Source organism: Myodes glareolus, chromosome 17, assembly GCF_982192425.1.
Source record: "Myodes glareolus chromosome 17, mMyoGla1.1, whole genome shotgun sequence".
In the NCBI taxonomy this organism is placed as follows: Eukaryota; Metazoa; Chordata; class Mammalia; order Rodentia; family Cricetidae; genus Myodes; species Myodes glareolus.
The window spans coordinates 1,551,529-1,578,689 of record NC_142042.1 but is presented as its reverse complement, the minus strand read 5'-3'; the positions used below and the strand labels follow the sequence as shown (position 1 = coordinate 1,578,689).

At 42.9% G+C, this 27,161-nt stretch overlaps 1 protein-coding gene across 1 annotated transcript; it reads right to left on the bottom strand.

Moving 5' to 3' along the window:
• Positions 1–967: 967 nt before the first annotated feature.
• Positions 968–27,161, bottom strand: Cth (cystathionine gamma-lyase). Its single transcript, XM_048453514.3, has 12 exons — positions 26,939–27,161; positions 23,481–23,562; positions 22,692–22,787; positions 20,960–21,069; positions 17,607–17,738; positions 16,853–16,910; positions 16,256–16,333; positions 14,418–14,570; positions 13,246–13,367; positions 11,288–11,340; positions 4,439–4,577; positions 968–1,492 (listed from the first exon to the last, which is right to left on the bottom strand). The coding sequence occupies exons 1-12, from the start codon at positions 27,101–27,103 to the stop codon at positions 1,484–1,486; spliced, it is 1,197 nt and encodes a 398-aa protein (XP_048309471.1). The 5' UTR covers positions 27,104–27,161; the 3' UTR covers positions 968–1,483.

Below are 27,161 nucleotides of genomic sequence, written 5' to 3'. Positions count from 1 at the left end.
GCTGCAGACTTGAAACTCAATGTCTGTGATCCTATGAACCACACAGACACACATGCAGAGGAAATGCATGCGCGCGAGCACACACACACACACACACACACACACACACACACACGCACACACACCTCTTAGTCTGTGTGACCCCTAACAATCACAATAATAGTCATTTAATTCCCCCAGAAGTTCTGAGACACTGAATATACGGTGGCTGGACCCTATGTAAACAGAAGAAGTTGGGCCAATCCGCCAGGAAATCAACCCCATTTACCTGCATTCTACAATGCAGGAAGCCATCCTGCCAGCTGGACGTGCAGGAAGTCAGACTGCTCTCTCAGAGATCACCCAGAAGGTGAAGAGCTTAGTTACCACTCAGCCCCTAATGCTCAGGACTTGGTAAGTAACTAACGGCTGGCCACATATGCTGGTCACCAAACCACAAAGAAAGCCTGCTTCCAGCGAGAGCCTCCAGCTGCTGCAGCAAAGAGGCTGTGTTGTGCACACCTGATCCTCAGCAAGTTGTAATATCCCTGATAAGACAGAAAGCTTTTGCTAAAACCGTTTAAAAATTCTGCTTGCTGGACTCACTTCCTGCTCATGATCATTTGCTCATGATGTAATGTGCCTAACTATGAAAAATTATGGTTTGTTTTGTCTTATAGCAGGGTGCATGTAGATTTATTAAGGAAAAATTAGAAAGAATTCTTGTGGAGAGAGAAATACCCAAAATAATCTGGTTTTAAGTACAACTTCCTTTACCTCAAAAAACTTACTATTTCAGGTAAAAATAAGAAAAGTATAAAATATTAAACTTTAAGAATAAAAATTACTCAGTTATATTTATAAAAATTAATAGAGTTTGAGACCTCTAGAGCAATCATTGGAAATGAAAAAGAATTCAGAACTAGAAAAGCAGTTTCAGGGAGGGGTACATTTGATAATTAGGTTTATTTAAGAAAAACAACAAATATCAAGTACAACCTTTAATCACTAGAATTTCACAGTAGGCATTTCAAATATTTGAGTTTTGGCTCATAGTAATTAAATTAAAAAATCACTTTTAATAATTTTTCAACAGGATGGAAAAAAATCACGACTGATTTAAGATCATTCATTTAATAATTTAACTTCAGAAAACATCAATACTAAATTATGACATTGTAACCATGATTAAAATATACCTTGGGCTACAGAAGAAAGAAAAAACCCAGCAATGTAATTCCCCAAACAGCACAATTCTAGCTTCCTGGGATACAAATGTAGCAAAACTACCAAAATGATACTAACAGAACCAACCTGTCAAGAGAAGATAAACAGAAGACAGATCTCCGGATGATTATTTCTGTAAAAGTCATTAGATGCCTTAAAATGCTCTCTGGGAAACTCTGCAAATGCTCCTTAATGGTCTGTCCAGTTACTTGGAAGACCTGATCCCTTGGATGCAGCTCCTGACGGCAGCACTGGAATGCCAGCTTCAGCTCAAACTTCAAGGGTGCTGTATCAATAACAACAGAAAAAGGATGTCAGTGACCTCCACATTCCTACCCCGAGAGCTCGTTCCGCGGTTCCTGCACCTTCACCCATGTCAACTGTCCGCAAGTGACACCTTTAGAGGTGACAGTGAGGCCATTTCTCTTTAATTTTGGTGATGATCAGATTGGAACTGGGGTGGCTCTAGATTGGGTTTGTGGTGGGTGGAGGGAGGAGTTGCAGTCAGATGCCCAATACTGTGAGAACCTGAGGTGATGGAGATGATACCAAACGAGGCCCAGAAGCCTGAACCATCAAATGCGCCCAATGAGGCTGACATTGTGCTAGGAGATACTGGGTGACTCGGGACTTTTTTTCTTTAGAGGGGTAAAGACCAGATGAAGTTGACTCTAGACTGAGGTACCAATGGGACTTGACAAGGTCACAGATGTTGTTCAGGTGAGGATCAGGCACACACGCCTGAATACAGATCTCTGGTGAGCCCACTCTTTATAAACACGATGACACCTACCCTCAAGATTAGACACATGCTGGCAAAGAAGCGTTTAAAAGAAATGTTCAGCTGGGTGGTGGCCTTTAATCCCAGCACTTGGGAGACAGAGGCAGGCGGATCTCTGAGTCTGAAGCCAACCTGATCTACAGAGTGAGTTCCAGGACAGCCAGAGTTACACAGAGAAACCGTGTCTTGAGTAATCAAAACAAAAAAGAAAAGAAATGTTCAGCATCCTTAATCATCATGGAAATGTAAATCAAAACTACTTTGGGATTATATCCTACACCAGTCAGCATGGCCAATATCAATAAAAACAAATGACAGCTCATGCTGGCAAGGATGTGTAATAAGGCAAACAGTCATCCATTGCTAGTGGCAGTGTAAATTTGTACAGTCACTATGGAAACCGGTGCAGTTGTTCCTCAGGAAGATGAGAATCAATCTTCATCAATATCCAGATATACCACTCTTGCGCATATACCCAAAGGTCATTTGTCCAACCATGTTCCTTGTTGCTCTATACAGAATAGCCAGAAATTGGAAACAACCCAGATATTCCACAACAGAAGAAGGGATATGAAGAAATTGTACACTTACACAATAGAGTATTATCCAGCCATTAAAAAAATGAAATCACATAGTAATTCACAGGTAAATGTATGGAACTAGAAAAAAAATCATCCAGAGTACGGTAACTTAGACCCGCCTATGGTATGTATTCACTTAAGTGTGCATGCTCACTGTGAAGTCACAGACAAACAGAGTACAAAGTGCATAAGCACAGAGGTTAGGCAGCGTGTAAGGGACTAGAGAAGGGACAGATCACCTAGGGTCTCTCCTAGGAAGGGCAAACAGAATAGAGAGTTATGGACGGGTGAGGGTAGGGGCTGCATTGGAAGGATCAAACAGGGAGAGTAAAGCAAGAAAGAGAATATGAGGAAGGACAGTAAAACCAAGGCCGTCTGAGGGGCTGTACTGAAACCTAACACAGTAGAAGCTTCCTGTGATACACACATATATGAGAGCAATCTAAATAAAATCGCGAAATAACAGGGTAGACAGAGCCCCAGATGGACATGTCTCATTATCAAATGAAGCTTCCAGCATTGGGAATGGGCTGCTTCTAATTGAATTCTTTAGGGCCAAATGAGTTCCGCAAGTGCCCAGGAGATGTGTGACTTCTTTGGGGGACAAGGCACGAGAACCCCCAAATCACCCAGGCTATTGCCAAGGCTATTGGTAGCTCTCCGCAAACTGGCAATACGAGGCAAGTGTCTCGTCACTGAAGACAACACTTAGACAACTTACTGAATGTGGAGAGTGTAGCTCTCACCCCTACAGACCAGCATCGTAGTACTGGCAGGTTCTCTGCATGCTACCAAAGGAGAACGGGAAACTCCAGCCCAGCTACAAATCTTCTGATCTGTGAGAATGACCTGCTTACGAGATGTGCTGGTGCAATAGAGGTATGAAGTTTGTGGGAGTCGCCAACCGATACCTGATTTGAGTTAAGGCCCCTCTGTGAGATGGAACTTATGCCCAGAGTTGCTTGGGTGGCCAAGAACCTGAGATTAGCAAGGGAAAACAACTACTGCTCTTCTGATAAAGGAACTTAGGAGTAAAACAAGTCCTAGCAACATTCTGCTGTACTCATAGACCAGAGTCTTGCTTGGCCATTAGAGAAGCCACCTCCTAAGGCAGATGATCCACACACAGAGATCCACAGGCAGATAATATGCAGGGTGAGAGATCTAAATGGATGTTCTCCATCAAATCTCCCCACAGAGCTCAGGGAAACTGTGGAAAAGGAGGCAGAAAGAAGGTAAGTTGTAGGGAATGGAGGACAGACAGGAAGCAAGGGCTTTAGGACATAGCAGGGCTGGCACACACATGAACTCACAGAGACTGTGGCGACAAGCGCAGTGCCTGCATGGGTGTGCACCAAAGGGGGGTCCTAGAGCTGAGAAGAGCGATACACGCCCCTATTCTTAACCTGGAAACTAACTCCAGTTGATAACCACTTCCTAGTAAAAAGTAGTCTTCTCCAAGTGCGTCTCATTGGGGAAACAAAGCACTCCATTTTTACAGGTCCCTTGTGTTTATATTATGGCTTCCAGTTTGAGGGTCTTATGAGGCTCCTGCACATGCAAACAGTGTGTCTGTGTCTACATGCATTTCCTATGCCTCTCCCTTGGCCCTCTTTGTTCAGTTGGTTGTTTTGTCACATTCCAATTTGTTTCTATTTATTCTATTTTTATTACTATTCCTTAAATGCCCTTGTTTTCTAGTAAGAGACAGAAAGGGTGTGGGTCTGAATAGGAGGAGAGGTGGGGAGGAACGGGAAAGTGTAGAGGGAGGGGAAACTAACCAGGATATATTGTGTGGGAAATCTATTTTCAATAAAAGAAAAAAAGAGGGCATATGCAGACCACATGCCTGCACACACACACAACTCACTGCTGCCTTCAAAGCTTGATCCAGGTCTTCAATAAGGTCCTTTTCATCCTCCAGGCCAACAGAGAGTCGAATCAGTGTGTCGCTGATCCCCAGGGTAGCTCTGTCCTTCTCAGGCACAGATGCATGGGTCATGATTGCTCTGGAAGTAAATGTGCACAGATTTTATCATTAGATTGTGCCAAGGGAGGCATAGTTCTAGCTTAAATATTGGCAGTTATCGTCAGGTCTCTTTAGGCTGCTATTTTTAAACCTTTATGATTTTTCAAAGGCAAACAGAAAATAAACAACTATCAAGCTAATATCTTCTTCTTATGATCCTAAATTAAAACCAGGACTGTTTATGCCATTACTGATAAGTCATAAGAATGGGTTAAAGTTAGCAGTTTAGTATCCAGGTAGAGGAGAGACCACATGCCGGTGGACTCAACCGCCTGCCCCAGTGAGTCTTGAGCTGAAGACCAAATCGCTCCTACACGGCTCTTTCCAAGAGATACACTTCTGAGGCCGATCCATGAAACACAACACCAGGCCTCTAAGTCAGCAGCAGGCAACAGAGATTCTAGACGCATGAAAGAATGGCCTGAAGGATTTTCCAAACCAGAAGCTGATCATCCATAGCAGGTGTAAAACCAGGCTTCCATTGCATGATGCACTATGGGGAGAACCTGGAAGAGAGGAGGTGTTCTCCCTATGTTATAGGATGAGGGGAGCCCTGAGGAAAAGCAGACAAACCTACTTAGGCAAGATGGTTAAGGGAGTCTCCGTCATCTCTACCTCGGGCAGCCCTCCTGTGAAATGACCAGTTCGCTCCACTTAACACATCGCTTTTCTGTCCTTCTGTAGCGCTGCGCAGTGCTGAGTTGGAAAAGATCAACTCCCTTTCAACAAAGTTCCAAACGCAACCTCAGAGGAGTTAGACCATTAGTAGCAAGTCAATAAGCAACACTCCTCCATAGCCTCTGCATCACCTCTGTCTCTAGGTTTCAGCGATGGAGGGGTGACCTAAGAGTTGTGTACTAAAACCAACCCTTTCCTCCCTCAAGCTGCTTTCGGTCATGCGTTTATCACAGCAACAGAAATCCTAAGACAGGAAGTCTTTACACACTAACATGCTCCTGAAAACACTCTGCCCCCACAGGTTCTTCCTTCCCTCAGGGAACAGGCACATATCCAAACAGTCCTGAGCCTCAGAGAGCAATACTCTTATGAATGAACCATATTTCAGGGCCCTTGGGATGTCTCAAAAGTTCTTTCCATGATAACCTCATGGCCTGAGTTTCACCCCCAGAACCCACATAACGTGAATATAACTAAACAAAATTGTTCTCTGATTAGCACTTGTAAGCCTTGGCACACCCTCCACCCCCAACACACACATCATGCTTCACACACAGTAACAGCGAAAATTAAGAAATGCACTCCCTCACTGGGTGTAGTGACACAGGCCTTTTTAATCCTCTGCCTTGGGAGGTAGGGGCAGACAGATCTCTGTGAGTTCAAGGCCAGCCTTGTCTATATAGTGAGTTCTAGGCCAGCCAGAGCTATATAATGAGACAAAACAAGAAACAACAAATCCCTGCTTTCCTCTCAAAGTCATCCAAGCTAAATACTGCTTTCTTTAGTAAAAGCAGCACCAAGACGTGGGGTGTGTGAATTCTTTTGTTGTTTTATTTTGTGAGACAGGGTCTCACTGTGTAGCCCTGGCTGTCCTGAAACTCATTATGAAGATCAGGCTGGCCTCAATTTCATAGTTCCAATACATGAGACAAAAACAGAAAATCAAAGAAAATTAGAAAGGAGGGAGGGAAGAAGGAAAGATGGGAAGCACAAGTACTTAAAATGTGACATGTCTAAGTAGTTCATAGCAACAGACATTTTAAAAAACACTTATTTATTAATTATGTATACAGTGTTCTGCCCTGCAAGTATCCCTGCAGACCAGAAGAGGGCACCAGATGTTATTACAGAGATCCTTGTGAGCCACCATGTGGTTTCTGGAAATTGAACTCACAACCTCTGGAAGAATAGTCAGTGCTCTTAACCTCTGAGCCATCTCTCCAGCCCACAATATACATTTAATGTTGTAATACGAGTCAGAGCATTAACTCAGGCATTTTCCCCATACTCTCAATTGAGATTTAAAAAAGATAATGTCCTGGCTAGTTTTATGTTAACTTGACACAAGCTAGAGTCAGCTGAAAAGAGGAAACCTCAATTGAGAAAATGCCTCTCTAAGATTCAGCTTTAAAGCATTTTCTTAATTAGTATTTAATGAGGGAGAGTCCAGCCCACTGTGGGTGGTGACATCCCTAACTGGAAGTCCTGGGTTCTTTAAGAAAGCAGGCTGAGCAAACCATGATGAACAAGCCAGTAAGCAGCCCCCCTCTATGGCCACTGCATCATCTCCTGCCTCCAGGTTCTTGCCTTGCTTGAGTTCCTGTCCTAACTTCCTTCAGTGATGGGTTATGATGTAGAAGTATAAGCCAAATAAACTCTTTCCTCCCAAACTTGCTTGTGGTCATGGTGTTTCATCACAACAACAGAAACCCTGACTGAGACGGGTACGAAGTGTTTTCTAAGGCTACAGAGCTAACATACGGATCAGGGTGGGAGACTAACCCAATATGCAGACTCTACTTATTCTCCTATATTGTTCCAGTCACAACAGTGTTGGGAAGCCCAGAACGAAGGGTGACCAAGCAGACAAGTCCTGACCTAACATACTTATCCAGTCTGGGGGGTTGAGCAATGTTAAACCCAATCCCTAATATATCAGGAAACATCTGTTTCTAAGGAGAAAGCGTTAAAGCAATAAACATTTCCTTCTTCTTCTCTGAGAAGCAAACTGACTGCACACAAAAGTGTGCCCCTCCCAGATCCCCTCCCAGGTATCTTCCTGAAAGACCAGGGAAGAAGCATGCCATCTGACCTACTTCATCTGACTGAGATATATTTCTTTAAACTCTGTTAGTCAGACTTGCCCTACCTGTAAATGGGAAGTATGCCTACACACAGGAATCTGAATCTTTAATACAGTGCTTCCAAGACACAGTCAATGCTCAATGTATACAAAAAAAAAACTTCTCATAGGAGCTGAGTGTGGTGGTCCACATACACAAACCAAGCATTTGGAGCTAGATACAAAATGGTTAGTAATACAATGTTATCCCTGCCTGCAGGACAAGTTTTAGGACAAACCGAGCTGTTTGTACTACCTCAAAAAGAGTAAAAACCAACCAAAATCATGTCCACTGATAACAGGTAAACAAAGAGAAGCAGTGATGCCTTGTTCCTGTGGTAACAGCTGTAATAAATGGCCACCCTGCTCCAGACTATGGACTATTTCTTTATGCTGTGTGACTATATGTCGTGGTGATTGGTTTAATAAAGAAGCTGAATGGCCAATAGCTGGGCAGAATAAAGTTAGGTGGGAGAACCAGACTAAGGACACTGGGAAGAATAAAGGTGGAGTCTGAGGAGTCTCAGTGAGACTTTTAAACTAAAAAAGCAACTACTGATCTTAAATATTTCACATTGGTATAAGTTTTGGCTTATTAATACAAATTTAAAATTATTTTTGCTAAATATATATTTCTACTCTTGCTTGGGGTATTGTGCTTAGACAACTCATCTTAAAATGTAATGTTTAATTAAATATAGATTAATACTCATCTATAATAGTTAAACTTAGAGTCAAGTTAGGTACGTTTTCAAGGTCATACACAGATATAGATAGATAGATAGATAGATAGATAGATAGATAGATAGATAGATAGATAGATAGGTGGTCTTCAAATACTTCAAAGGCTTTTCATGACAGCGAGACATGTCTGCTCCTGACAGCACCAATTTGCTTCAAAATATGACGATGAGCATTGAAGAATCTCCATAAGAAATTTGCTTTCTTTATGGCAAAAATCTAGCCATTTGGGCAAATAAACTGACCTTGCCTCGACTGCTGACAGTATGCTGTTCAAACTGAAGCAGCAGGACACCAAAAAAAAAAAAAGGTGACTGACAAATTTTACCAAGACACGGTAGAACAATCCTTCAAAATTCCCTGCTTCTCAGAAATGTCTGTCAGATATACTAGGCCTGTAGGCCAAAGCTGGATGCCCCAACCTTACAGAAGAAGCTAGGGTGACTGTCCAGGCAGCCAGTTGTCCCTGTTGTTAGGTAACATTTTACCCTTCTGGGGTCTTTGATGAAGTTGAAGACTAGACAGTCATAGTTAAAGTTTTTTTAAGTTATAATAAAAGGCAAACTAGGTATAAAACTTCAGAGTTACAAAGATAAACAATAGAGTATTTTCTCTAAATTTGAAAAATACAAATGGTCGTGATATGGCAGCTATAATTCTTACTTAGTAACTGTTTTGTCATAGATAATTTTACTATATTAAAGTTAAAATCTTTCTTTTCAATTAGACAAAAGGGGGAAATGTTGAATATCCCTTTACATTGTGCAAATATATGTTACTGTGATTGGTTTAGTAAAGAAGCTGACTGGCCAATAGCTGGACAAGATAAGGTCATGGGGAGAACCAAACAGAGTGCTCAGAAGAAGAAGGGCAGAGTCAAAGGAGTCGCCAGCAGACACAGAGAGAAGCAAGATGGGCATGCCGTACTAAGAAAAGGTATCAAGCCATGTGTCAAAGCATAGGTAAGAAATATGGGTTAATTTAAATGTAAGTATTAGCTAGTAACAAGTCTGAGCTATTGGCCAAGCATTTATAAGTAATATTAGTCTTTGTGTCAGTTATTTGGGAACTGGTGGATAGGAAAGAAAAGTCTGCCTATACCAAACTGATCAGCAGGTCAGGGAAGCAGTCAGCAGTAACCAGAGTGTCCTAATATCAGTCTCATCCTATGAAGGCAAATGTGCTGCAGAATTTGGCAGGAATGTATAAGAGTTCTCTGCACTGTTCCATGCACAAGCATTGGAAACTGAGGTCCACCTCAATTGGCTCCAACCACAAATCTTGAGCTCACTGATGCTTTTTCATGAAAACTGCCTTTGCATCCTCCTCTCTCTCCCCCACTCCCCAGCACTGGTACTACAGGCATGCCCCACTGTGCCTAGCTTTTTACATGGGTACTGGAAAGCCAAATTCAAGTCCTCACGGTTGTGTGGCAAGCACTTGAACTTCTGACCCACTGCCCCAGTCACAACCCACACTATTCCTGGTGTAAAGCCTCAAGAATGAAGTTGGCATGTATTCCTGGGTATAACAGCCAAGCTCACTGGGTGGGTCTCCCTGTCTGTAATGTAACCTGCTGAATGCTTCCCTAAAATCCTCTGGCTTGTTGTTGGTTTATGAAGGGTGTGGAGTACCAGGCAGAGCTTGAATATCTATTCAGATAGCATACCATCAAAGACGCAACACACTAAGAGAGTGCACGGGTTTATCTGTACAGTCAGGCTCTCTCTGAAAGCCAAGGGCACGGGACATATTTTCTGTTCCCCAGGGGATCTAGACATCCTTCCAAGGCCGGAGGGGAGAACAGCAGCACAGCACATAGTTACTGCTGTGGAGTCAACATAGAGAAGGGCATAACTCACTCCTTTGCCTAGGCACCACAGGTTTGGCTCCTGAACGCTGGCGGATGGCATGGGCCTGTGGTCCATACCCTCAGAAAGCTGAGGTGTGTGAGTGAGAACCATGAAACCAAGCTGTGTCTGTCAGTAAACAAAAATCTGGAAGGGGTGTTGTGGAATATTAATCTAAGGTGTTACATTCATTTATGCTGTGGAATATTTGTTTAATGTTGTAAAGAAATGCTGCATTCTTTTATGTTGCATTTGTTTAACTCTGTGAAGCTGTTATTTTGTCTGTCTAAAAAAAAAAAAACCCCGATTAGTCTAATAAAGAGCTGAACGGCCAATAACAAGGCTGGAGAAAGGATAGGCAGGGCTGGCAGGCAGAGAGAATAAATAGAAGAAAGGGGAGAGAAAAGGAGAAGGAGAGGAGGACATCAGGGCCCAGCTACCTAACCAGCAATGGAGTAAGAAGGGAAGAAAGAGACATAGACTAGAGAAAGATCTTAGCCCAGGGGCACAGGTAGATGGGATAATTTAAGTTAAGAAAAGCTGGCTAGAATCAAGCCAAGCTAAGCCAGGCATTCATAAGTAAGAATGAGTCTCTGTGTATTTATTTGGGTAGTGGGTCCCCAAAGAGCCAAAGAGTAAAAAGGAAACCAACAACTACAAAGGAGTCCATGTCTGCAGAGACTGGTGGAGTGAACTCCAGTTCCACTCTGTGGAGAGACTGGAATTTGTTTTCGCTTCAGAGGCTAATTGCTTTATCTTGGACTAGCACTAGCCTTCTGGAAGAGCCATTCCTTGTCCTTCTTGGTATCTGAACTAATGTCTTGCAATAATAAATAAAAATATCTTAGATGTTATTAGCAGAACACTAGCTTCCACCAATCAATCCAAGAGTTAAGAATGTAATCAATAGCACCTTGAGACTATAAACTAGCTCTCACCCTCTTGTTGCACCCGACTCTCTGAGGCACCCACCAATGTATTTTAAACTGGCCTTGACTTATGATTTTCTTTGCTCTGTAAAACTATAAAAACCCTGTGAAACTGCTTCCACGCTGGAACACAGAATTTGGGTTAACTCTGTGTTTCTGGGTCCACTCTATCTTTGTTCCTGGGTCCATGTTCTTACTCCATTTAAGATGAGAACTGTGGTTTTTATGTCAACCGATGAGAGAGGTACAGATGTGGCAGCTCAACATGGGACACAACACAAAGAGATCAAGATAAAATAATCAACTATTAAAAATAAAGACTAAATAAATGAGATGCAATAATAACCAAGAAAAACAAGAGCATACTTACGGAAGCTCGGCCAGACTCTCGTATCCTCCCAGGCTCTCAGCCAGAATAAACAGCTAGCAAAGAAAACAGGAATTTAGATTGCCTGAAAACATAGTGCTAAATTCTGAAAATAAATGTTTTTGATGAAACTTCTCTGGCTCAGGAGGGATGAAGAGTGATAGCAACTATGAATAAACCAAGAATCAGGCAAGATACTAAGAAAAAGTCAGAGTAAAGTCTAAGACAATTAGATGTACCGCCTTCACACCTTTAAAACATGAAAAGTTTCAGAAGACAGAGGCAGGAGGATCTCTGTGAGTCCGAGGCCAGCCTGAGCAACATAGCAACCTTGTTTCAGTGGACTTTACAGAAGTCGGTGGGTTGTAGCCCAGTGGTAGGGAGTTCACCTGGCAAGCACAAGACCCTGATTCTCATCCCCAGAACTGCAAAATCAATCAGTCGGTCAGTCAATCCTTCAATTAATAAACAAGAAACTGACCAGAGTCAGTTTCCTACATCACCCTGGTTTGGATGATAACTACACAATCTGCAAGCGTTGATATTCTGCTGAAGACAGATGAAGGCTATGGTTGCGCAAGTTCAAGGCCAGCCTGGTCTATAGAGTCAATGCTAGGGTTCTAGACTATAGAATGAGTAAGGCCCTCATATAAGCAACAACAAATATATACACATCATACTTAAATATTATTTACATGAGCTCTGAACCCTAAAATGTTTACCTTTAGACCGGCCTCTGATGTCTCCTTCTAAGCAAATACCTCTGAATGTCTACCATTATCTACATTAATCCATATATAACACTTTCTTTTTTCAAGACAGGGTCTCTCTATATAACAGTCCTGGCTGTCCTGGAACTCCCTTTGTAGACCAGGCTGGCCTTGAACTCACAGAGATCAGCCGACTGCCTCTTGAAAGCTAGGATTAAAGGCGGTGCCACCACACCCAGTTACGGGCGCCTCTTAACACCTCCTTTAACTGCCAGAGAAAGGGAAACTTCTTAGTCCAACGGTTGCTTCAGTTTGCATGTGGTCTGTCCTGGGTTCCCTGTGGGACTGGGGATGTCCTGCAGAGAAGCGTCTCTTGGAGGATAACGGTCAGTGGTGCCACTTTGATTAGCGCTCACTGGACGAGCGGTACCTAAAACTCCTGGACCTGCTCCTGTCTTCTTGCTCCCACACACCCTTTCTATCTTTGTTACATGGATACCGGCAGGTGGTTGGATCTCTTCAACCTCCAGAACGGTATGCTGAGTGACCTGCCTGGTTTGGGTGAGGTGGGTCCCACCGAAGTTCATGGGTTGGAGTCGAGGTCCTCAGTGTGACGTGCTTTCAAGAAGTGAGGCTTGGAGGGAGACTTTGAGGCCACGGAGGGAGAACTAACCAAGATACTGTCGATTGCCATCAGAGCAAGCCTGCCCTGAGCTGGTCTTCCTAGCTGGTGATTGTTCTTACTCCTACGGGATGCCATCTGACACTAGGCCCTCATTAGAGGGCACAAGGAAGGGGCCAACTAACTCTGACCTTAAGTTTTTGGTCTCGAACAGCCAATGAAGTAAACCTTTACTTATAAAGTGGCCTGTCTCTAGCATCTCGTGATAGTAATGAAAAACAGGCTAATATATCCAGTCCTGGGTATTATAGCAGCAACAAGGACTAAGATTGTATTACAGTGCCATAAAATTTATTCCTTTTTTTTTTTTGAGACAGATTCTTGTTATGTTGCCTATCCTCGTCTCAGACCTAAAGGATCACATGATTCTCCTGCCTCAGTGTGCCAGGTAGCTAGAACTGCATAGCTTAATTTTACTACATGTCTGAAGTTAATACTATCCTTCAAATCTTAGAGATAGAGTTGAGCCAGGAGAGCTTTGTTCTGTCTGATGGGAGTGGCCTGGAAGCACAAAGCTGGGCGTGAGTATGAGCCACAAGGAAATTTCAGGGGATGCATGTTGAGCTCACCTTTAGACTCTTGAGGAAAGTCTCAGCGTGCCGCAGAGCACCCTTGATGTAGAAGCTGACCATCCCCGGGCAGCCTGTGCACTGGCGCTGTGCCAGCTCATGCTGAGGGTGAGAGGGTAGCCCTGGAAACACAAAGCACATAAACAGTCTCATTCTAGAGCCACACATACTTCAAGGGGACAAGTCCTCTGTTCCCAAAGTTAGCTTCAGGTAAGCCTAACAGCAGGGTTACAGACATCTCTCCCACATCCTCCCATGCCCTGGCCAACCTCCCTTCTCGACTCCAGAGTATGAGCTCTTTCACTCAGGACCTCTGCATGTCTGGACTCCCTTGTTAATTGAATCCTTCTGGGACTCCTTGATTCATGTATTTTAGGAACAAGACTGTCTCCATGAGGGCAAATCGATTTATTTTATTAATATTGGATTCATATTCCTAAAGAAAACCCAGGCCTAAGAGTTGTTGGACGTCTCTGGAAATACTCAACAGTGAGCATTTAACAAGTGCCACCCACTCCCTGGGGCATAGATCAGAGCCTTTATCTCTCCCTGGATCTAAAAGGCATCCCAGCAAGCACTGTTTATCAAATGACAGGTGGAGATCTGAGCTCATATATTTCAACTTCAGCTTATCCAATTTCCTTGAAGACAAATCTTAACCACCCTACACTCATGATCCCATAGCCACAGGCTCTAAGAACAAGGTTGCATGAGCCCATAACAGCTTAGCTGGTAACTGGTAGCATAACAAGGAGTGAGGATGATTCTGCTCGTCTTCCTGAAAAGGGTGGTGAACTGAAAAGAGCCTGAGGGGGATTCTGATACATTAATTTTCAGTGGGATAATGTCCAATTATCATGTTGAAAAAGCGACAGCAGGGTCTCATCCATCAATCAACCAAGAATTATCCTGTGACTGAAGTATACACAGCCTCAGAGCTAAAACCACAGAAGCATCTAGCATGTGAGGCTGTTCTTAGCACCTGAACTCCACTGCCCCAGATCAGCTTTTATGTTGTCTGTCCACTGTCCACCATGTTCATTCCAGGGCCTGACACACAGGGACAATAACCAATGAACAATGTAAAATTACATGAAAACAGAAACTCACAAAGAATGACCCACATAAAGTCTTAACCTAGATAGAACTGCTTAGAACTCAGGTTGACATACCAGGATAAATAACCTTCTCCACCCGGGGATTCGACTCCAGGAAAGTAGCCACTGCCATCCCATTCTTGAAGTGTTTCTCCATTCGGACCTGCAGAGTCTTCAGGCCTCGGCAGCAGAGGTAGCAGTCGAAGGGAGAAGGAATCGCCCCAAGTGCTGGAAGAGAACAAATATTGGGTTAGCTTGAAGGTACCACGGGACCCAAGGAATCCTCTGATTCTTCCTTTTCAACATAGTGACTCAGAAACATCTATCTGTGAAGCTCAATGTTTGTGTTTTAGGGAGAAATTGCTGTCGAATGGGAAGCATGGAATGAAAATAAAAATGCACTTAGAGAAATGTGCTCTAAAGAAGAGAATTGTCTGTCTTATAACTAGGAAACCAAGATGAAACTTTAGCTGTGAGGAGATAGACACATCGCACAGTGTGGGCTGCTGTGAGCAGACTGTCCTGTATGATTCCACGACATGGCACGTCACACAGTGTGGGCTGCTGTGAGCAGACTGTCCTGTATGATTCCACGACATGGCACGTCACACAGGGCGAGGCCACTGTAAGCAGACTGTCCTGTATGATTCCATGACATGGCACGTCACACAGGATGAGGCCATTGTGAGCAGACTGTCCTGTTCGATTCCACGACATGGCACTTCACATAGTGCAGGCCTTCACGTCTTTGAGATGCACCACAGAGAAAATCTGCAGTGTGGTCATGATTGTTGCTGCACAATCAACTAACACACACCTTATTTCTATTTTTAAAGGTTTTATTTTAATTATAAATTATGTATGTGTGTGTGGGTGCATGAGTGCAGTGCCTGCAGAGTGAGTCGGATCCTGGGAGTAATAGCTACAGGTGGTTGTGAACCCTAACATGTCGGTTCTGGGAACTGAACTGAGGCTCTCTGCAAGAGCAGCTCCAGTGCTTAGCAGCTGAGCCATCTCCTTCCTTCTTATTTATCAAGCAGTCAATCAACTCCACCTCCTCAACCCCTTTGCTTACTTTAAGAACAATTTCTAGAAGGGTATTTTAATTTTTAATCATGTCTGTCTCTTATTTGTCAGAGTGCAGCAATCACCTATACTTGAGACAAACTGAGCAAGCTACCAGGGAAGGAATTTAATGTATAGAGAGGTGTATGTTTAGGTCTCCAGTGCTACTCAAATCCAACTGCTATTCCAGGTACTTACGGACATGGAAGCCAACACTTCAGTGTTTAAAATATTGCACTGAGTCTTAAAAACTCACTTCAGTTTTAACAATTTTGTTAAGCAGAAAACAAAATTCCTTCCTTAAATGATGTCATGAAGTCATAAGATTGTGTTATGCTGTAACTCTATGTATTTGTCTGAGACAGCATCTCTCACTCTGTAGCTCTAACTGGCTTGAACCTCCCTGTGTAGACCAGGCTGTCCTGAAACTCTCAGAGATCTTTCCGCCTATCTGCTTATCAAACCTTGGGTATAATTATGTTTTTATAACCTTTTTTCCTTATCTCTCCCTAAATGTTTCACAATATTCTGTCAAAGTACAAATATCAAGCGTAATCTCTGGTGACATAACGAGAATCCAGTCTTAGAGGGCTGGAGATGGGCCAATGCACAACAATGCTTGCTGTACAAGAATGAGGGCCTCACTTAGGATCCCAGCACCCAAGTAGAATGCTAGGCATGGCTTTGTAACCCCAGTGCTGTGCTGGACAGAGGCAGGGGGACCACTGGTACTTTGCTACAGGTTTGAGTGGTAACCCTATCTCAAGGACTAAGGTGGAGAGTGCCCTCTTCTAGACTGCACACATACCCCACACACACAAAGCAACCTCAGGCTTCTGACCACTTACAATTCTGCAGGAAACGAAGTCGATTGTTGAGGTCGTCAGAATTAACAGACACTAAGCCCATGACAACATCACTGTGGCCTAAAACAAAACAAAAACATCACCATCAACAATTCGTATTTATTCTTCAATTCATAATTTCCAAACTGTGATTCTTCTTTTGAAAAAAAATCCTAAGGGGAATGTCTTCTCTTTTTTGAACTTTACCCAGTTTTATAGCAGTGACCATACCTAAAGCAGTAAAGTAAAAGCCATATAAAGAGTCAGAGTCTCCAGACTGCCATCAGAATGAAAGTGTAACCCCTTACAGTAAACCCTATGAGCCATGAATGCAGTTTTGTTTATGAGAAATGAGATTCTGAGTGTGGCAATGTACTCCCAGTGCCTGGGACATAGGGAGATCAGAAATTCACTGCTAGCCTTGGCAAGTAGTGAGTTCCAGACTAGCCTCATCTACATAAAATTTTTTTTACTTTACATTTTAACACAAGTCACAAATAAATCCTACATGATAGCAGAGGGGCCCAACATGCCTAGCCCTGGCTACCATCATTTATCTACGGGAAAGAATATTTGAGATGCAGGCTATACTTATCTTACCATTCATGTACTTTGTGGCAGAACACATACAAATATCAGCACCCAGAGCCAAAGGTCGCTGAAAGAAAAAAAAAACAGACATTTTTACTTCAAATGAGAAACCATCTGAAAGACGCCGGTCCATCCACTTGAATCTGTTGCCTTAGAGCCCGGCGGAATCCATCTCAACCCTGTTGTGTGAGAATCTACACATTTTCAGTTTTTCTAAGATCTTGAATCCACCCATCCATATACTTCTACCAAAGAAGCATCCAAAGTAAGATAGAAAACAAAAATAGACTAGGCTCAGACTCTGAAGATTCAGCTTCCATGGAAAAAGGAGGTAGGCTCAGGCCAAATCTCCCTACATCTTCTTTTGTATGGTCAAAGAGGCAAGGAAGCCAGGTAATGTCTCTTTACTGCTACAAAGGATCTCATTACTTCTGAGATGCATAGACTCTGAGAATCCATCCACATGTTCCTGTCCATAGGGGTTATTCTTATCAATATGGCCTGGTGAATGTGTTAATGCCTATGTTTGGGGTTCACTGTTCCCAACAAAGCCTCCAAAGAGATAGTAACACAGTTTTAAAATTATATTAACTAATGCAAAAAAGTCCAAATCTGATTCTTTTTCTAATCAATAATAGTTATATTTTGATATATAACTATTTTGAGTTTGATAATGATTTTATTATAAAGTAGTTCTTTCTTTCCTAATTACAGATAAGTATGTGGGGTTTTGATCACAGCAAAAACTCTTCCTTTCATTTACCTGGAAATATGCAGACATGAAAGTGTTATCTACAACCAAAATGATGTCTCCACGCTTGTGGACGATGCGTGCACAGGCTTCGATGTCGGTCATCTTCAAGGTTGGGTTTGTGGGTGTTTCAATCCAGACAAGCTACAGTAATTCAGCAAACAACAGTATGTAAAAATATACCACACATGTATACATCTTACAAACCACAACGTAGAAGGTTACTACTTCTCATCCTGGAAAGATGTAGATAATGAAGGTGGAATGGTCAGGTTTGAATCCTAGCTAAATTACTGATGGACCATTGTTCATAAATTCCTTCTGTCTTCCTCAAGTCCTCTTCTGCCTAAAATGGTTAGTAATATTTATCTTACAAAACAAAGGCATGGTGTCTGGAGCTTCTGTTCTCAAAGACAAATAAAATAGATTGTTGCTTGTACCCTGTAAAGATTTATCACGTGTGTTGTTTTAATGAAACAGTGATTGGCTAGTATAGGCAGGAAGCATAGGCGGGGCAACAGGGACAGGAGAATTCTGGGATGAGGAAAGGCGCAATCTCCCAGACACAGAGGAAGCAAGATGAGAAGGCCTCACTGATAAAACATGGTTAACACAGACAAGAATTATGGGCTAATGTAAGATGTAAGCGTTAGTTAATAAGAAAGCCTGAGCTATTAGGCCAACCAGTTTATAACTAATGTAGACCTCTGTGTATTTCCTTTGGGACTGAACGGCTGTGGGACAGAAACTTCTGTCAACAGATTGTATAAAAATATATCCTCACTCTGGGGAAGTAGCTCAGTAAAGATCTTTCCTAGTGTTCATGAAGCCTAGGATCAATCCCTAGTATTTCATAAACCAGCACTTTGGGGGTTGAGGGGTGATGTCCACCTTCCCAACATTCAAGTAACAGAGGCAGGTGGATCGCAAGTCCAAGGTTACCATCAGCTACCTAAGAGTCTGGAATACAAGCAACTCTACTCTACACATCCTGGAAGTTTCATTAATGAGGATTATGACCAGGATGCCAAGGACACCTTCAGATTGAATGACAACAAATGCACTAGAAACTCTAAACCTGAGGAAGTGCGTTAGGCTGAGGAAAAGAAGAGACAGCCAATGCGGAAAGCGAGGTTCACTGACAGAGCTCTGACCCCCCAATCCAGTCATGACGCGCACTCTCCACAGGGCCGACAAATACCAAGTGAGAACTCTGTAAATAAGGTGTATCTGCTTTGAAATGTATTACTTATAGCTTTCTTTTATATGAACTAATGACTTTTCATTACATATATGGATAGAAGAGATGTCTAGTTAAATACACTCCCTATCTGGCAGTTCACTATTTAAATGTAGTTTGAAAATCTTGATTTACTTAAAGAACTGTAAAAATGACTTCTAGGTAAGAATAATAAATTCTAATCAAGATAATTTAAAAATTAAAGAAAATGAAAAAAGTAACTAAGTACAAAACAGGTTTTATAATGACTTTAAAATTTGACAACAGGGTCTGGAGAGATGGATCAGTAAAGAGCATTTATTCATGAGAAGACCAGTGTTTGATTCCCAGCACCCACATGGTGGTTCCCAACTATCTGCAATTCCAGTTCTAAAGGATTCATTGCCCTCCACAGATAGCAGACATACACATGGTACACGTGTGTGCATGGAAACAAAATGTCCATACACATAAAATAAATAAATATAATATATATTACTTCAAAAGCAGAGCCCTATTTTGGGGGAAAATATTTTAATTCAAGTGACTAAAGGGCCAGCAAATAAAATTGTATTGACAAAATTTATCATCCTCCTTAGGAAGTCTCAGACCAGCTATTTGAATAAACCCTTTTCTCTCAAACAATATAAAAGTACAACTTCCTTGAGAGCAAACTTTACTTAGTAAAAGCTGCCCCGGTTCTAATCTAGAAAGACTCCTTTGTGTGAAGGACTTCTACCTATTAGCATTCCCTGCCACATGTGCTTGGGTACAAGTTTAGCATTTTAATCCTTAACAGAGTTAGAAAGGTTCACTCATAAAAGACAGTGGCCTTTCACTCCTGCAGAATTTAAATGAGGTCCCCAAACACCACATCTGCTATTCAGGCACAAATACCTTCCACGGCACACAAGCTTCTCAGAGCTGAGATCAAAGTCCCTGAACTGAGGGGGTCTGTGCTCTTTGAACGATGCCATGCTTTGGTAGCTTGGTATGTTTGAGAACCATGTACTTTTGAATTTTAATTTTTTATAAAAAATAATGGGTGGAGCTGAGAGATTAAATCCACACTAGCTTCTAATATAATGCACATAAAAAAATGAAACTTATAGTTAGAACACTGATCTGACCCTAAGAGACAGGGGCCCTTTTGAAAAGCCCATGCCTCTCTTGCTGGGTGGTGGTGGCACACATCTTTAATTCCAGCACTTAGGAGGCAGAGGCAGGTGAATTTCTGTGAGTTTGAAACCAGCCTGGTCTACAAGAGCTAGGTCCAGGGCAGAGTTCAAAGCTACAGAGAAACGCTGTCTCGAACATCAAAAAGAAAAAACAAAAACCCATGCCATTCTCTGGGACAGTGTTAAGAAGCAGGCGGTCCCATGACTAACTTCAGTCCCTAGTTTATGGTATCTGGGTCATTCAAGCTCTCTGTTGTGTATAAAATGTTGGACTAAATCATCTGATGTGAAACTTCCTAAAAACCCCACCAAACTTATAAAAGCTGATATTTCCTTTGTTTTTGCTTTGGGGACTGACTTCAAAGAGGCTCCCCTGCCTTCCCCCTCTCCCCCACCCTGCCATACCTTTCCTGGCGATCATCTATCCCTGTGTGTCTCTCTCCACCTCCCTATCCCCTCATTCTCCTGTGAACATACATGAGTCTATCCATGAAAGCACAGGTGCCAGCAGAAAACAAAGGCATCAGATATCCTGGAGCTGAAGTCACAGGCAGTTTATGGGCCAACCAGTGTAGGTGCTGGGAACCAAATTCAAGTCCCTCTCCTCCAAGAGCTCTTAACCACTGAACAATCTTCCCAACACGGCCCACTCCAAGTTTTAAAGGGAAATCTCTCCTTCCTTTTACAGCCCTATAATGTGGTTTTTAATGTATTTACTATTTTCTGTCTAATACTCTTTTCTTCCCACCTACCTCAAGACCCAGTTGGAATTCCACCTCAAAATTTGTGTGTGCATTCCAGATAATTATGCTTTCAACCCACAGAGACTCTAACCCATGTCAATCTCAGTGTTTCCAACAGCTTCAATAAAATGCCATTTGGATTTAAATTACATCCTCTAGTGAACAGAAAGGACATAACTAAAACATCATGGAGAAAACAGACAGAATCAAAAGTCAGCTGGTTACCTTGGTTTGGGGTGTAATTGCTGCCTCTAGCAATTTGATTTGGGTACAATCCACAAAAGAAACCTTCAGTCCAAATTCAGATGCCACCCTCCTGAAGTACCTGTTGGTGCCTGAGGCAGAACACAGTCAGATATTAAAGATAATCAGCAGAGAACACGACGTCAGGAAGTGTCTGCTCTCTGCAGACCTGTCCACTCCCAAAATGAAAACAACCCTCTAAAAAAATGCAGCTGAAAGCAAGCTCAGTATAACTAAGTAGCATGGTTCTTTGACATACCCCAGAGTCAAATAAAACATACTTGATACCCACAAGTGGGAAGAAGCAGAACCATTTCCCAAACTTCCCATTTTTTTTTTCTCTTCCAACAAGGAGCAGCTTCCTGACAGAGCATCTTCTGCAGAGATCTCTGCACGAACAAGCACGTATGTTTATGTTCAAGACAGGGACTTGGAACCAGTGATACATCTACAACACAATTCCTGCCCTTGGGGCTCAGGAATCATCACAGAAGAGTGGGGATAGTAAAACTCAGAGGAGCAGGAAGCTTGCTGTGAGATTGTGTTTCCTAGAAATGTTGAGAACCTAAACTCATGGAGTCTCATCAATGTGGCTCCCTAAGCAATGCCTCAACAACAGTGAAACCAATGGACATGTTAACATGGGAAGGGGAAAACCAAAGAGGTCTCAGCCTTAGGCAAAAAACTTCAGACAACTGAAGAATTCTGAGAATGGGAAAAATGGTCTTCCCCAGAAAGAGCCCCCTGCTGGTTAGCCGGTACCTGAAACCATAAACATACACTTAACATTATCTGGACTGAGCAATTTGTATTTATGTATTTAGGAATATACACATATACACATACATATATACATGCATATATATGTAACAATAATCAAAGAAAAAGACACCATGAATTTGAGAGGGTACATGTATGTGTGCATGAGGGAGGAAAAGGAAAATGATGTAATTATAATTCTTTTAAAATGTATGAAAAAGAGTCTCCCTGTAGCCCAGTTGACATGAAACCGCTATGCAGCCCAAGCTGGCCAACTCATGGCAATTCTGCCTCAGTCTCCTGAGTGCTAGGATCATGGGCACGAGCAACTGTTAGCAGTTTCTTCATAGCACTCAAGTCTAAAGACATCACTAGAGAGACGCACAGGTTAAAGACTCTGGCCACCGAGCATGGCAACCTGAACTTGATATTGAGACCCACATGGTAAAAGAAGAGAACTGACTCTCAGAAATTGTTCTGTGATGCTCATTGGTAGCATGTGACATCACAACATGCCTGGTCCAGAGCATATATGTTGTGTGTTCAGAACCAAGGCTGTGGTATGTCTGAAGCTGATCAAGTCGTATATCCTTGTTTCTTTTGGTTTTTCAAGACAGGGTTTCTCTGTGTAGCTTTGGAGCCTGTCCTGGAACTCACTCTGTAGACCAGGCTGGCCTCAAACTCAAGGAGATCCGCCTGCTTCTGCCTCCCAAGTGCTGGGATTGACGGCATACGCCACTACCACCCGGGCCCCTTGTTCCAACTCTTAAACACAATTCTTATCAAATAAGCTCTTATAGGCACTTCCAGAACATGGAATCTGAAACCCAGCGAGGTGCCTGCCACACCTTAAAAAGAACACAGTCTCCAAAACTAGCAACAGTGCCCACATAGTTCAAGGCTCATTGCTATATCTGTACCAGCTTGCACACACTGGGAACGAGAGGGCACCTACCTCCATATACTTCATCAATGCAAATGACTTCATCTCCGGCTTTTAACAGATGGGTAATCGTTGTGGTGGCAGCTAGGCCTGAAGCAAAGGCCAAACCTACCATAAAAAGCAAATTCAAATGGGCTAAAATAAAACAAAACAAAAACCAAAAACCCCAAAATCTTAGCAACAAACTAGTGCCACCCGCATGCACCACGGTTCCCCAGGCTGACTGAGCCACTGCTGCTCATGAGAGGTTCTCTACCCATTTCAGTTTGAAAATGACATTTAAAACACAGTGTTCACACACACACACACACACACAGAGAGAGAGAGAGAGAGAGAGAGAGAGAGAGAGAGAGAGAGAGAGAGATCATAGATAATGAAACTTTCTCTCCTCACTATTCTGATCATTCAGCATCATTTATACTGAAAATACAAAGATGGCTTAACCAGAACTCACTCCCAGGAAGAGGTCCTGGGAGTGACTTCCTTTCCTCTGAGACATATTATGAAGGGTTTCGATTTGGCGAATGAGCCATAGTGATAGCCTGAGGTGAAGGGAGTAATAAGCTCTGCCTTGCTGCCCTGTCCCATTTACTGCTAACCAGTGAGAACACACGTGTATATAAAGCTGGAAAGCAAAGCCGTATTTACTGATAACCAGTGAGAACACACGTGTATATAAAGCTGAAAACCAAAGCCAAAGGATGCGCTGTTTGAGGAAAACGGGAGTTTGGGATGAGACTATCTCTGTTTCCTACGTTCTGTGCTTCTGTGTTCCCTCTACCGTAGAAGTGAGTCTCTTACAGTGTTTCGCCCCGTCCAGAGCAGCCACTGCTTTTTCCAAGGCGTTCCTTGTGGGATTTCCAGATCGGCCATATACAAAACCCTGAAAATGAAGAAGAGGAAGAGGAGGAGGATTTATTCATTGTCTTAGAGCTCTTGGTTAGTATCAGAGCCTGATAAAAACATGGCCACAACCGCAGGCCAATCCCACCATAGTGACTTGCTATGACCTAGCCATGGCGTATTTTGACATAAGACGTAAGTGTGGCATTGTGGCTATGGCAATACGGAGAGGTCAAAAGATGACCACTATCTAGGTCTGCTCACTGGATCTGGAACTCCAGTTCCAAGGGATCTGATGCCCTCTTCTGGCCTCCACCGGCCATGTGGTCCGCAGACATGCAAGCAGGCAAAACACCTATACACATAAAATAAAAGCGAGCAAGAATGACGTACCTGCCACGGGCTAGAAGGATATGCCTGTCACTTCCTAGCTTAGTAGTAGTAGGCAAATGCCTTGACATTCTAATAGGCAACGTCTATCTGTGAGGATGAAATGGAGTAAGGCATAAATTCCCTGTCTATCCCTCGATGTGTGCTAACCACTAGGTAGGTGGCAGCCCTTATGTTGGCATGACATTGCAAGTATGTCAGCCTCACCCTTCCCTAATAAGAGGGACATATTAGGAAAAGGGAACTGCATGACCCTAACTTGAGCTTCTCTTGCCAAAATGTAAGCGATGCAGCTTCATTTAACACACAAGAGGGTTAGACGAGTCATTCAGGTGCTCAGATGTTAACCCCATAAAAATGACCGCCCCCCAAAAAGAGGAAGCAATTCTCAGTGAACATCCTCAATGAGTTGCTTCATAAAACCTTGTGTCAGGCTTCCTTTATACTTAAGATTCGTCTAATCCCTTTATTTAGCCTGGTGACCTACTTGAAGAAAAGCAAAGCCAAATGTCGTAAGACCTGGGGAATGTGACTTAAGAGGCAATCCTATGAGCCGGTGTGATCACACACGCCTGCAATCCCAGCAAAGGCAAAGTCGGATCTGTGAGTTCAAAGCCAGCCTGGGCTACTTAGAATCAGGCTGTCCCGAACACACAAAAACATCCTACACTTTTCTCCCCTTGGCTCATACAACACATCACTACTTACAACCTTGTTTTGGACCCAGAAATTTCTAGTATTAAAAATAATTATTTTAAAAGTTTTCCACTGCATAGATAAACTGGACACACAGAGTTCACAGGGCTCCAGCTGTCTTTAACACCTACCACTGTCACTGGCTGCTAAATTCACCAAACCTCCTCTAAAATTCTTGGTTCCTAGAGCAGCCCCAGGCTTCCATAAATATTCATAAGCAGGCAGATGTCTACCATCCTGGGTAGGAGAGCTTATTTCATTGGCAAATTACCTTGTGCATTCCATGGCTTTTTAAACGGAACTAACGATTTCTGATAATTCTCATGGTTGCAATGCTATTATCTTTTGGAGATTCTGAGCACAGACTGGATTTAACCATCCCTGCTTACTCTCGGAACCATTTAAACATCAATACCATACCCAAATACTCAATTTCTACACACTGTTCCAAACAGGCAGCCAGCAGGTCTACAGAAGAGACCCCTCCACTTGTTTGAAGACGGTGATGCATGCATTTTGAATGCAAATCACCAGTTAGGAGTATCCTATAGTGATGCCCTTGGAACTCTGACTCACAGAACAAGGGCCGTTTGTAAGAACTTTACCTGACTTGCAACACACAGAGGTAGTCTGCAGAGCAGTCAAGACCCGAGAATATGCAGCAATTGCTTTGCTAACTGTTGTCCTCTGAACCTTGGGTGACTTTTAATACACCAAGACCCATCTAGTAAGCCACCAAGAAGGAAGATGACATGAGATCCACAAGACTACGTCTTACAGGCTTTACTGGTCGCTTGTGTTTGAGTCTGGGTCAGTTTCCTTTTCTATAAAAAGGGTTTAGCACCTACCCTCTCTGACCTGGCTGTGGCAGTCAAATGGAAATAGCAAGACATGAAGACTACAAACACCAAAGTACTTCTGAGTAATGAGTGTGTACCACAAAGTTTATATGTGCAACAGCTCATGTGCTGTGTTCTGTCATTATCCCAGTTTACAGAGGGTCAGCTCAAGGCTTAAATAGCTTCCTCCAGGTAACCTAGCCAGAAGAGCTGATGTAAGAAGTAAACCCTCTGTACTTGTAATCACAGCTTAGATAAGTGATTCTCAACTTGTCATGGTGACCCAAAACCATTAAATTATTTTTGTTGCTATTTCATAACTGCAAATTTGCTAATATTATGAACTTCAAAGTAAGTACCTGATATGCAACCCCTGTGAGAAAGGCTCATTGTGATCCACGTGTTGAGAACCACTCTCCTGGATGATGAAATGATTTGAACTATTGCTTAGTACAGCTATAATGCAGCCCCATGCGGCCATGTGCAGAATAGAGGGGTTCGAGATAAATGAAAGCCTAGTTTCATTGCTCAGGAGCCTTGGTAACCCTAGGTTACCATAATGCTGGTCATCCTATATCTCAGTTATCTCAATTTGAACACTGAGACCTTAGCTCAGGCTAGATTCCTTCTTGTTAACAATGGATAAAACTACATAAAACACATAGACTCTAAGTATGCATTTGGTGTGTAAGTATTCAAGAGCTATTAACTGAACACTTATTGGAACTGATTTAATTCTCTAGGACTTTCATTATTTATTGTGTGTGTTTGAGTGTGAGTGTGTTTAAGTGTGTGTGTGTGCGTTTGAGTTTGAGTGTGTCTGTGTAGGTCAGAAAACAACTACAGGGGCTGGTTCTCTTCTTACACCACATGGATTATGGAATTGAACTAAAGTGGTCAGGTTTGGTGACAAGCACCTTTACCTGCTCTGATAAAACACCATGACCAAAAGCAATTTGGGGAAGAAAGGGTTCATCATGGAAAGCCCTTAGGGCAGGAACCTGGAGGCAAGAGCTGATGGGGATATGCTGCTTACTGCCTTGCTCACCTGCTTTCTTACACAACTCAGGATCACCAGTTTAGGGGTGGAGGAGGGTCCTCTACTCACAACCGGCTGAGCCCTCCCTCGTCAATCACTAAATAAGAAAATGTCCTACTGGTCTACCTGCTTATAGACTAATCTTCTGGAGGCACTTTCTCAATTGATGTTCCCCTCCTCTCAGAGAACTATAACTTTTGATATAAACTAGTTTTGATATAAAACTAGTCAGCACACCTGCTGAGCCTCCTCGCCAGCCCAGGGCCCTTCATTTTTTAAAGGAGGATTGGCTACAGGCAGATTCATTGCTACAGAATTTACCAAATTACAACTCTGATTTTTTAACTTAAAATCGCAGAGACCACCCACGAGTCCCGAGTGTTCCCGCAGTCAGCCCAACCCGCCCAGCCCGCCCTGCCCGTCCTGCCTGTCTGACCCGCCCTGCCACTCACAGAAGACTGGCCAGGCGAGTCCTGCTTGAAAGTGGTGGCCAGCGAGATGGGCAGCACCACGGCGCGTGAATTCCACTGCTCGGGCTCCTGTCCCACGTGGATGGCCTGCGTGGCAAAGTGCTGGAAGCTGGGCAGGAAGCCGTTCGGAGATGCGTTCTTTTGCATGCTGGGGCCGGAGAGAGGAGGACTTTGCCCAGTATGAGATCTCCTGTTGCCTATCGGG

Excerpts from the sequence above, each read along its gene's own strand:
- Cth (XM_048453514.3), bottom strand. The coding sequence starts at position 27,103 with ATGCAAAAGAACGCATCTCCGAACGGCTTCCTGCCCAGCTTCCAGCAC. Across the intron at positions 22,788-23,480 it reads TCTGGACGGGGCGAAACACT|GTTTGGCCTTTGCTTCAGGC; the intron begins GTAAGAGACTCA and ends TTTTTATGGTAG. Across the intron at positions 13,368-14,417 it reads GGAGAAGGTTATTTATCCTG|GGCTACCCTCTCACCCTCAG; the intron begins GTATGTCAACCT and ends TTGTGTTTCCAG.